Source organism: Culicoides brevitarsis, chromosome 3 (assembly GCF_036172545.1).
Source record: "Culicoides brevitarsis isolate CSIRO-B50_1 chromosome 3, AGI_CSIRO_Cbre_v1, whole genome shotgun sequence".
Lineage (NCBI taxonomy): Eukaryota > Metazoa > Arthropoda > Insecta > Diptera > Ceratopogonidae > Culicoides > Culicoides brevitarsis.
In genome coordinates, this window is record NC_087087.1 from 18,857,954 (window position 1) to 18,871,236 (window position 13,283).

At 32.4% G+C, this 13,283-nt stretch overlaps 1 protein-coding gene across 1 annotated transcript in view; it reads left to right on the top strand.

Moving 5' to 3' along the window:
• Positions 1–5,026: 5,026 nt before the first annotated feature.
• The window catches only part of LOC134833985 (max dimerization protein 1-like), a 56,330-nt gene continuing 48,073 nt past the window's right edge, over positions 5,027–13,283 (top strand). Inside the window, exon 1 of the mRNA XM_063848495.1 lies at positions 5,027–5,765. Coding sequence (XP_063704565.1) covers positions 5,711–5,765 — 55 coding nt within the window. The 5' untranslated portion in view covers positions 5,027–5,710. The remainder of the gene's footprint in view (positions 5,766–13,283) is intronic.

Genomic DNA, 13,283 nt, shown 5'->3' on the forward strand with positions numbered 1-13,283 from the left:
GAACTAATTCCGTGCTAAGTAGGCACTAGTAGGCAAGTGTTTTACAGGAAACTTGCCTATTTGCATCTACTTTACACGGAATCAGTTAACAGCATCACTATAGTTTACAATTACTTGGAAATAAATTAAATATTTGTCAGTTGTCAAATATCACAAAGAGACAGTCATCAACCATCGAAATAATTTGGTGTTAAGTAGGCACTAGTAGGCAAGGGAATTTCTGGAATTTTGCCTATTGGAATCTACTTTATATGAAATTAGACAAGAACAGCAGTTGATGATTGGCTTACAAAACAATCATTTAAAAAAACATGAAAAATTGGATTTTGGGGAAAAAAGAGGTAAAATTTAAAATATATTATTTTTTTTAATTTTAAGAATTTGTTGGTCGTAACTTTGTTGATAAATCAAAAATTTTAGAATTACATAATTTCTAAAAAAAATATTTTACTTAATTGAAAAAAATAAATTTTAATTAACTATTTAAAGACTGTTAAAATAAAATTCCTTTTAAAAAATTAAAAATTTTTAAGATAAAGTACAAAATGTTGTTTTTAGTTATTCACTATTCATTATTTAATCAACTGAGATTCATCTTTATTGATAGCGTTTGAGCCTCAGAGATATAGATTAAAGCTTACAGTAGATTTAACTCGGATGATAGATATTTTTCCATCAGACAAACGCTACTTGAATTTCCATTTGCATATTTTAAAACATTCACATGTATCCAAATATTGACAAAAATCAGTCATGCATTGAATTGCTACTCTAATGAAATGACAAAATTATATAAATTACACATGAACTAACTGCAACAATAATAACCATTACAGACATACAAGCGGCACATCGGCATCATCATCACACAGGGACACACAATTAATACACATTTGTGAGACAAATTTTCCACACAACATACGTTTAGTTAGATTTTCCGAGTTCCGACCTCCGTGCATGTATTTGTGTTCGTCTGTTTGTTTTAATATGGACATGTTTCATGACATTTTATTATTTTTATTGGATGTGTACCCTTAATTAAAAAGGCATGTAACAGTTTTTGCGAGAGGAAATTACACAGAAAAACTGTAGCACACAAACGTTGGGCTCGCACATATTTTTGTGACATGACGCAAGTTGCCACTGACTCTGCTTGTAGAGGCGAAAGAGGTGTGTGTGTGTCAAACACACGAAAAAAAGCACAAACTAGAGAGACGTTTCCGAGATTGGCAACTAGATTAATATTATTAGTTTAGTTTTTCGCTTAAGCTTGTTAAAAGCAATCAGTCAAATGAATAAAAATGCCTTTTGGAATACATACTAACAACAAACGCAGTCATCATCACGACTCGCAAGGTGGAGAGACGGTGGCTTTGTGTCTGCGTTTGTGTTTAGAGAGAAGCGAAGAGGGAAAACAGATTTGTTATAACAGTTGACTTGCCTTATATGTACTCTTTTTAATTGATTTTGCCTTTTAGCCCGGAGCGACGTTATCTTTTCGACTGCTGTTTGGATATAAATTGCTACTAAATACTTTACTCTTTATCGACAAACTGTACGGATTTCAGCACCAATTTTGTTGATGTTAAACTTTTGTGGATAAAATGTTGAGCAAGCTTTGCATGGACAGGGATTTAACTTTGTTATGTATTTTTTAGGGGATTTCATTACGTAAAATTTAATTAATCAATAGAAGTTTTTCCGTTGGGGATTTTTTTTTCGATGATTTATTTTTTGACATGCAGATTGATTGACTTATTGAAGGATTATTGAGAATATTTCCATATAGTTTATTCTTTAAAAAGAATTATCGGCACTCTTAATCAATTATAAATTTGGGCAAAATTACAAATGTTTGTTCAGAAATTAGCTAAAACTGCTAACCAAATGAGTGATCAAGAACCTTTTAACTACCGAATAATTGAACATGTGCTTTACTTAAGAAAATGGTAATAATTTTTCAAGATCTTTAACCTAAAAATCGGTTAGGTCTTCTGCGATCAATTTTAATTCTCTGACTTGAAAAATGTTTGTATGCTAAATTTCCAAATTTTTTTCCATACTTGAGCAGATTTCACTGATTTATTTTACCAATTTATTTTACTGACTATTTGAATATTTTATGTCTGGAAACTTCGTCCATTAGTAATAAATGTCCACAAACCTTTTTAGCCTCTAACATCATACATAATACCTCGTTTTCTTTTTGGTCTTTTTGGAAAGATTCTGAAAATCTCCGAATTCCAGCATAATACATATGTTAAGATTTTTCTTTGAAGTTTGCTGTAAAAGCCCTCGACAGCATTTGTTGACCTCTGGACTTTGTTAATAGTTTAAACCATCCATGAAATTTATAATCTCTTCGTGATGATGTCTTCCGTGGAGCAAGGCTAGAAGTTATCAAATTTTCGCAAAAAAAAATCATCAGTCAAGATCTTGTTAAAGATTTCTCAAGACATGACTTTATAGTAGGCCACCCTAGTAGTTGAATCGACCATAGTAACGTACGTTTCGGGTACATAGGCAATTCATATATCTTTCTGTCAGTATTCGAATGCTTTGAATTGCTTCGGTCGTTGATTTTCCATTAGTGAACCCGCATTGGTTTTTGTGAAGTTCAACAAGATTTTTCAATCGCTTACATTTTCATTTTCTACTATGTATACAGAAAGTCAGATAATTAGGCCTGAGTCTGTATTCGGAAATCTCTTCTTTTGAAAACAATTTTCGCATCATTATAAACTTCGGCGCTGTGATGTCTTTTGTCATATTTTTTCTTTGTGCTGCGATTTTAAAGATCTTTTGTGCTCCTTCGGGTGTGTCTAGTTCTTTATAAAATTCGCTGGATGCGTTTTGTATTGCTATTGCAACTTGTTTTTTAGCATTCTTTTTAGCCTTTTTGTATTGTTGGTGTAAGATTTGTTTGGCTGCATCGTCTGTTCCGTCACAATTACTCCATTTCTTGAAGGCATTTTTCTTTTCCGTTATTGCTGCTTGAACGTCAGGATTCCACCACCATGACTCTTTTTTGGTTTTTAGTCGTCCTTTATTGACACCTAAGTGCTTTCGATTGACTGGAGTTTTCATTGAGTTTGTGCCATTTAATTTTTTCGACTGTTACCGATGTGTCCTTTTTCTTCTTTTCTGATGCAACAATAATTTCTGACAGAAGGAGGCGATGCTGTGAGACGAGTGACTCTCCTAATATCACTTTGCAATCTTTGATCATTCGTTTCATTTCGGTGTCACATACGAAATAGTCAATTTGTAATGCTTAAAGTTAAGATTTTCAACAACCACATATTTTAAAGTGGCTAAAATAGTAGTAAAATATATTTTTAGAAAATTACCGGGACTCCATAAATTTCTGTTCAGGTTGTATTTTTTCGCACAAGCCGAATAATGCCGTTAAATATTGGATTGCATCTTTTTTCTGTGTGGGAAATCTCAATGGATTTAAATTCAATACATACATATGTATTGGACATTTTCTCATTTTTACTTTTCTTCCATTGACTTACAATTCGTATTGGCTTCTTCCTATTTCTTCAAATTTTTTCCTCCAAGTTTTGTTTAATTTCATCATCAAGCCACCGTTTTCCATAATCATCCTTCAAAAGTGCTCGCTGCAATGATAAAAGGAATATTGAAAAAATTCAGGACAAGAAATTTTTTTCACACCTAATAAATTTCATGCAGAAATCAGGCCAAAGTAACGACAATTCTCGTCCATGCACAATCACACAGAAATAAGTAATAATAAAAATCTTACAAAACACATAAATTTTGTTTCCAAAAAAAACAACAACAAAAATCGGCTCTCTTACAAAAACAACGACTCATTGTCAGCGCGCCCTGTCTGAATATCTATCGTCAGCACGTCTCTCCCGTACACACTTTTTATATCACTTTTATATTGTATTATTCAGCACTCGCATTTCGCATTGTTGTTCCACTGTACCTACCATGATATACGCGAAGATTGTAAACAATAATAAATAAAATTTTCTTCAACATTGTATTGGTATCGCACGCATACACACACACGTTCATATGTGAATCAAAAATGCATGTGTATCTGTGCCCGTCGTAGAATAAAAATAAAAATGAATTGAAAATATAATCAACACATGTAATCCATGCCTTTTGCTGCCCATGACAAATGCAATGTCAATGATAGTTGATGACGATCTGCTTGCGATGTATGTGTGTCCGTATACATGTATGGCATCCCCTCTCTGTACCGTAGGTACGTCGTATACGTTGTACGACTAGCTAGGAACTCTTCTACGGGTTCGCTTCATATACAAATACGCCCTTTACGAAATTCTCATCATCTGTCAATCATTGGCAGAGGGTTCAATGACGACAGATGACGATTAATTAAAAAACGGAAAACTATGCCAGTCTAATCGAAACGAACTCAATGCATATATACTGAGCGACTGACATCATCATTTACTCGGTTCGACGATTATTCGTGCAATGAGGAAACTCGATGTAAAGAGCAAAGAGGTCACTTTGAATGAGATTCCGCTAGGTGAATTTGAATGATGCCCAAAATTTATTTTTCGTCTGCGGAATACATTTTTATTAATAACGAACAATAATAATAATAAAAGGAAAGTCAATGATGATTGTAATGACTATTATTATCATCAAACACTTTGATTGTGTGCGTGTGCCTGTGTGTGAGTCAGTTTGTTGATTCATATATTTATACGGGAGTTATTATTATAATTATTTTATTTTTCTTTCTTATTTTGTGAATCAACGCGTATATTATACGATAAATTGTACAAGTAATGCATAACGTAGCTGCTGCATGTGTGACGTATACACCATACACAACTACATCCACATCGCCTCGGATACATTCGTTAATGATTTTTACCGTTTTCCTATACGTACCCGCTACGACGCTCTGTGGCCGCTACGTATATGAAAAACATATTTTGAGGCTATACGAAGTACACTGGCTTGCTGCTGATTTAGTTTTGTTGTGTCTTTAATATAGTTTTGTTCGTGTGCATACCGTGCTCCTCTGGGTACATACACTTTCATTCAAAAAAAAAAAAACAAAAAATAATCTAAAGAAAAATATTCAATCAAAAGTAAATATATAAAATTTGACGCAGAAAATCGGGAAAAAAAATTTTTTTTTTCAACGGAGAAAAAATTAAAAGGAAATTTTGTAAGCGGACGATAACACTCAATAAAAAAAAATCCCCAAGAAAATCCTGGCTTCTTGCAGAACGAAATTGAGGAAAACCGTAAAAAGCTTTGCTGCAACATTTTTAATAGAAAATCGCTTGTTATAACAGTGTTTGTGTGTGAAATCTATTGAGTAATTATTATTGTTGCGTATTTATATAAAATTTCATATACGGGTCGCGCTGTGTACAGCTTCATACAAAAATTAAAATTAAAGAAGAAGAGAAAAATATTATTTTTTGAAAATATTAAAGAAAAAATCTATGCAAACACACACAACTTGACGAGTAGGCAGTGGAAAAAGCATCAAAGTTTCAATCATTTATACCGAAAAAAGTATCAGGAGGCAATTTAAATCGATTTTAAAAAGCAACAAAACACGAAAAACAAGAGAGAAAATTCGTGCGCTATAAATAATTTCTCGTAATACACACACGTATATATATATTTTATTTTGTTAAAACCCCGTGAAAATTGTCAAGCAAATCGTGAAAAAATGAGTATTGCTGCCTTACTAGAAGCCGCGGAATATCTGGATCGGCGCGAAAGAGGTCAGTATAGTGCAAAAGTTCTTCCAAAAACTTTTTTTTTTGTGTTTTTTCGCAGATAGAAATTTTTTTCCTCTCTTTCCAACTTTTTTTTTTCATTGTATTACAAGACCTTTTCTGTGTGTGTATATCATCATCATCATCCACGTATAAAATTTATATAAATACACCGCGCGCGTATATTGGGTGTGTTACGTGTTTTTGTTGTTTTGTGAATAAGTACAAAATTCAACGGGCAGTGTATAGAAGTGCGCGCACATCATTCTGCTAGCTCTGTATCGTACGTGCACTTTTATATTTATCGACCCGAAAAACATGGCTTCCATGCTGATGAAAATCGTCATATACACTGCCTGTATACACTTGTGAATTCCGTATTTTTCCGATGAATTTTGTCCAAATTTCGGCCGAAAAAGGCTTTTTTCGGGACAAAATCCTGTGAAATGAAAGGATGAAAGTGAGGCAAAAGTGACAAATTACGTTTTACAAAGTGCAAAATAACTAGAACGCCATTTTTGTTTTCATTGAAAATTTTCTACTACTCTCACGTACAAATGCACTTATGAATGTGTTCGGTAGAGTGCTGCTTATAAATTGCCATACACATTTAGCAGCAGCAGCAACAACAACAACAACACGGGTTAACTTTGACACACAATCGTTGTCGTCACTCATCAGTGTTCACTTAAAAAAAAATAATAATAAGCAGCGATGACGATGAAAAAGAAATGCGTAATAAACTTATTACTTGTGAAAAAAATCTCTTAAAGGGGATTAAACATCTTTCGCGAGATGTAATGTGAAAAACAAAGTACACGTCATGTCATCAAAGCGACGTACATTCAAAACTCATCATCTATTCCACCACTGTACAAACATATACAACAACCAAAAAGAATATACCGTTTTTTTTTGTTGATTTGATTTGATTGCTTGAATATCAATTTAATGTAAATAAGGCACACTCGTGATGTTTTTTTCGAGTAATTCGCACACTGAGTACAATTGAACTTAAAAAATAAAGGCAGGTTAGTTTTTTGCACGGGTTAGTCTTTCAAACCATTCTTCAGGACCTCAAGAGGCAACTTTAAGACCTCTAAAAGTATTAAAGACCCTAAGATGGAATTTTAAGACTTCAAGAAAAAATCCTAGGACCCTAAGAGAAAATTTTCAGAGTTATAGTGAAACCTTTAAGACCTGAAAAGGAAATTTCAAAACCTCAAAAAGAAATTTCAAAACCTCAAAAGAAAATTTTAGGACCCTAAGAAAAAAAATTTAAGACCTCAAGAAAAAAATTATATGACCCTAGGACCTAGGACCCTAAGGAAAAATTTTAATAGTTGAATAAGTTGATAAGTGAAAACTTTAAGACCTAAAGAGAAAATTTCAAAACCAAAAGAGGCGATTAAAAACCTCAAAAGGAAAGCTTAGGACCTCATAAGAAAATTTTAGGACCTCAATGGGAAATCTTTGAGCCTTAAGAGGAAATTTTAAGACTTCAAGAAAAAATCCTAAAATGCCGAAAGGAAACTTTAGGACCTTAAAATGAAATTGTCAAAACTCAAGAGGAAATTTAAGACCTCAAGAAAATTTTTTAAACCCTGAAGAAGAAATTTTAGGACCCTAAAAAATTTTTTTTAAGTAAACTCTAAGAACTTAAAGAAAAACATTCTCAATAGAGATAATTTTTTAACCACAAAAGAAATTTTAAGACCCTAGGAGAAAATTTTAAAACCTCAAAAGAAAATTTTAGGACCCTAGAGGAAAAATTTTAATACTTTAATAGGAAATTTTAAAACTTCAAGAAAAAAAATTTAGACGGTCAAAATTGTCTAAACTACGCAACAAGAATTTCCACGACAGGTCATTAACCTTTCATTACTACGAAATAACTCTCTCCCTTTTCCAGTTCCCACCAAAAATTTCATTCATGACATTTGTTTCCTTCAAAGAAATATCATTAGGGTAAAAACCGCCAAAAATATCTCAACATCTGGAATGAACTCGTTCATCGTCATCGTTCATTACACGACTTCAAAAAAAAAAATTCTTATCTCAAACTTTGTTTTTATCTTCAAAAATAAAAAAAAAACAAATGTTTTACATATACAAAAATACCGGTGTTGGCCTAAAAATAGACTCTGTACATCGCGCTGACACACAAACACACACGAAAACGCATAATTTTTCTAAACAATTTCATTTGCATAAATTTTGAACATTTTAATTTATTTATCCGATAAATTTATCGCCGTTTGTACCAGCAAAGTGTACAGCTGTCCAGCGTTCTATTCGGGTTTTTAGAGGGAACAGTCGAAAAAAACAAAACAAAAACGCACACAAACAAACGTGTCGCGCTTTTTTTTCGAGTCGCGCGCGCTTGGCCCACATATGCGTCAACACATACGGGTATGATGCGTGCGTCGTCGTCGTCGTCGCTGTAACAGAAATCAAACACCTTTTGAATAACATTAAGTTTTTTTTTTGTAATAATTTGTTCCAAACTCACTCACACATGCACTCAATGTTATGACATAGAACGGGTGCAAACTAATGTTGTTATATTTGACCAGAGTACCTTTTTCACTCGAAGTAACTTGTGTGCATGCGTTACATATGACGTCGCTCTAGCAGTCGATAGAACTGGGTGTTATGTAACGATAATGCGTGTGCAATGCGCTCTCCAAAACTGCGAATAAAAAAAATAAAATTTCACAGTATTTTGTTGTTTTTTTCAGCGAAATGACTGAAATTGTTTAAACGACCCCGTTTTGGAACTTTTATACCTACAAAACCGTCGTCTTCGTCGTCGTTGTTGTTTTTATTTTATTTTTGCTGTAAATATATAAAATGAAAAAAAAAGTCTTCATATAAATAAATAAATTATAAAAAAAATATAAAGAAAGACGTATAACTGGTTTTTTCATTATATTGTTTCGTTTCTGTGTATGGAACAAGACTCGTGCATGCACAGGCACAGAGTCACAATGAAACTACGTGTTCCATTTAAAAAGCGATCTCTACGGTGACGCGCTGTACGGTACGTGATGTACACAGTGATACTGTAATTATATTGCAAACAATCGACATTGAATTAAAGACACTTTGATTCAGGCCTGGCCTGTTCAGTCATTCGTATCAATTGAATTCTTTTGTCTGTTTTTTTTTCAGTTTTCATGTTCTCTTTTTTTACGAGTCGAAATAATATAATGATGCAGTTTGTCTGGCCGTTTATCAAATGAATAATTGTTAGTTTGTGTTTTTTTTTACATGGAGAGACATGAAATGTGCTTCCTTTTAATAAATATTGCACTTTTGAGCTCTTCAGAAAGTTATATTGAACTGAAAATTAAGTAACGAACATTTTTTTCGCTTAATCTCACCCTTAAACTGGTCAAATTGACGTAATATGAAGTAAATGTCATGAAAACAAATTAAGTTAATTCTGAAAGCTAGTAACTTAAACTTAACAACTTAAGAAAAAGTCAAAATCAAGTATTTTTTGACTTAACGACTTAACGAACAATTAATTGACTTAAATTTTTTAAAGTAAGAATCAGTAACTGAGCTTAAAGGATTACAATTTTGACTTTCAGCCAAAGTTAACTCTTAATGACTTAATCTCTTAATGCTTAAGTAAACTGGTACTATTGATTTTAGATCGAATTCAATTTTCGATTTTTTTAGTTAGGGTTGCAGTAAAGCTCAAATACTCACTCAGCAGAAGAAACAGCAGAGCACATTTAATGCAATTGTCCTTGTTTGGAACACAAAAGAATGTTGCTTTTAGGTAGCACGAATGGCATTATGGATCCTGAAAAATTTAGAGACTTCTCACTGAAAGAAATCTTTTCTTTCTTAAAGAGTGTCAGCACGGTTAAAGAAGAATATGGAACAGGTTAGGAAGGAAGAAAATCCACAGAAAGCCCTTTTTTTGCTGGATCCTGAAGAATTTAGAGACTTCACACTGAAAGAATTCGGATAAAATAAATTGGGCAAATGAAAATTCTTTTTTGGCAAATACAAAAATAATTCAAAATCTATAAAAAACCCTTTTTGTGTGCTTAGGTGGGTCACTTAATAGTCATCAAAGCTCAAATTTTTACTTAAGCTTAAATTAAGGTCATTAATAAGTCAAGGTTAAGTCAAAACCACTTGACTTATGACTTAAGCTTGAGTAAAAGTCACTAAAGTTCGACTTAAGTCAAATTTTTGACTTAAATTGCCAAATTTTTTGAAAAATTTGAACGAAAATTTTAAAACCATTTAACTTAAAATTACTTTTTATTTAACTTAAGGTTTAGTCAAAAGTCAATTAAGTCAAAAGATATCTTTAAGTAAAACTTAAGTTAAAGTTTAAGTCTTTTAAGCTTAAGTTTAAGTCAAATGTTCTTGCAACCCTGCTGTTAAGTCTATTTTGACGAAATTATAAGAAACTGACGTAAGGAAGTTAATGCCTGACTTTTCTATCCGAACTTAAGGTTGACTTAAGGATTTAAAAACTACTTTTTCAATGATTTTTTTGTTTTCTACATAAAATTTGTCAGTTTGGACAAAAAAATCTCGAATTGAACTACAAATCGATCAATAAAAGTAGATATAAAAACTTTAAATTTTTATTTCAAAAAAAGTGCCTTATAAAATTTAACTTTTTATTTATTTTCCCTGGTTGTAAAAAAAACAAACATTGAAATTAACAATTATTATTCAAAATCTCTTAATTTAATATTTTAAAAGCCGCAGAGATTTCTTCAATTCAACGTCAAGTTCATCATTATTTGCAGTTACTTGCCCTTTGACTTTTTGTCGCAGCTGCTTTAAGTGCTTTGACAATCAATTTTTTCGTTCAAGCCGTTAGTAGTGTTTAGTCATTATGGCTCCAATACGATCCACTGCTTGACTTCTGTCATCCATTAATTCCACTCATGTAAAATATTAATTATCCTTAATGCATGGAAATGTTTTGTTCCGCTTTGATATCGATATAAGAGGCTCAAATATCACAGAGAAAAAGTGAACAAAAAATCCCTTTCTTCACATTTCAACCCCATTCACGCACACAACCCTAGCCAGATACGCACGTAGGTCGTTTCAATAAAAAAAAAGACTTACATTCACTCACACAATGACTCGCCGAAAGACTGCGTGTATTTATCTCTGTGTGTAATAAAAACGCACGCACAAAACTTACAAAACATGATGAATAATATGTTGTTGTCGTCGTCGCCCGTCTTTGGTACGCACAAAAGAGTGTTTTGTATATATTTTGATGATTTTATGATGATGATGATTATGAAGCAAAAAGAAAAAGAAGCGGATGAAATATAACATCAGGCAACAACAACGACAAAAAATGATGTTGTTTACGTTTTTTGCGCGAATGGATTCATTCCATTCCATTCCAGCCAAGTTGCGTGAATCCGTGATTTTTCGTATATACACTTTGTATCGATTCGAGTCGTGCCTGCTGTCAAAGGTTGCCTTCTTTTGACTAATTATCTAATCTTTTCGCAAAGAAATAAATGAAAAACATGCGATATTAATGGTTGTTTTTCGAAACGCAAGTGCTCGGTTCTGCAGTAGATGATGTGCTCCGTACACGAATTATATAATAATCAATTAAATCTACCGAGAATAGCATCAAATGTAGTCACCGCACATCTACCCGCAACAACGTTATACAAATAAAATATTTTGCGATACAATGTTGTTGTTGTCGCTCTCTATCTGCTATCGACACAGCAAAAAATCTACTTTTCGCGGTACGGAACGTGAATAATTAAATTTTTTGGCTCTTTTGAAGGTTTGCGAATATTTAAAAAAAATTATTTGAGACGATAAACAATCTTAGTGAAAAAAATTTTATCCAACCTTCGATTTTTTTTTGACAATTTTGGGATTTTTTAAAAATCGTCGAAATTTTTTTAATGAAAAAAAAACTCGACGATCTTTAAAAAATCCCGAAAATGCCAAAAATTAAATTCTTGTGATAATTTTTTTTGTCAATTTTGGGATTTTTAGAAGATCGTCAAATTTTTTTGAAATTATTTTCAATGAAAAAATTCGACGATCTTCTAAAAATCCCAAAATTGACAAAAATTGGCTCAAAATGGAAGGTTGGGTAATTTTTTTTACACAAAGATTGTTTGTCGTCTTAAAAAAATAATTTTTCATCATTAAAAAAATACTGGCAAACCTACAATTGCTTCAAAAAAGCCAAAAAATTGAATTTTCACGTCTCGCATTACGTTAAAGTCGCGAAACATAGATTTTTCACTGTGTACATCAGTTACACATAAGCAGCGTAGCGTACAGAAGTGATTCAATTTGGCATTATCTCTTTTATTTTTTCTGGGGTTGCCACGTACGAGAGACACAATGGAACGAAAAAATTGATAATACGGCAGTTAAATCAACAAAGTAATAAAAATAAATTAATATAGTCAAGTTTCGGTGTGTGTATTGCTGCTGTTTTGTGTCACACTCGCATCCCTTTTTCGCATGACATTCAAAACTTTGGCCGGCTCGACGACGAAAGAAAACCCTTAGCTTAGATACTTACGACGATATTTACATTCGGTTATTTTCTTTGTGTGTACCCACAATAAATTTAATCATCATCGTCATGATGTTTCCCCCTTCTCGATAAACGCACGCACACACAGACACACTTTTATGTTGCAAAAGAAGAATACACCAAAGACAGATGCCCACAAAAACACACACAAATTTCTCTCTCTTACTCGCAAAGAACACTTATTTTGATCAACATTCGTCGTCGTTGTCGTTCGATTATTATTATGGTGAATTTGATTTTTTTTTATGGAAGCGATATCTACCAGGAATTTAGATAAAAATTCATTCTCAAGGGAATTTTCGAACGAAACTCGAATAATTTCACAGAAGAGAGAGCTTAGCCGGCCGGTATGATGTTACATCACCATCATCATGCAGCATGAGAAGAATTTATTTATACGAGAAGAGATCAAATTCAAACCCATATGATTTCTGATCCAGCCAGATCTAATTCAAGAGCAGACAAGAATAAATGAATAAAAATAAAATAATAAATAAACAATTCCTGATGGTATTGAATAATGTTTTTCAACATTTTTTTTTTTTTTTTTTGTGATTGTCTGTTGTTGGTTCTCTTCATTGTTATGTTACACCATTTGTGGTTTTGAAAGGAATTTCGGTCATATGGCCCTTGAAAAATATTTCGTGCAAGAATACGAGAAGAAGACAAAAAAATCGTCTGCAACGAAGAATTTGTCGATTTATCTCAAATATATCTAATTGAGATCTCAAATGAATATTTTTGTTGGAATTTTGTGATGCCAAGAGCTAAACTTGCTTGATTACAGATTGAGTAGCTAGTCATCATTCAATCGATTTTTAAGCCCTTATGAATCTACAATATGAATACAAAAAAAACTTGTTTTGTGAGCAAAAATCTGTTAAAAATAGTCTAAAATTTGTTTAGATTTTTTTGTTTCCTAGCGTTTATTCTCAAAGATTTTC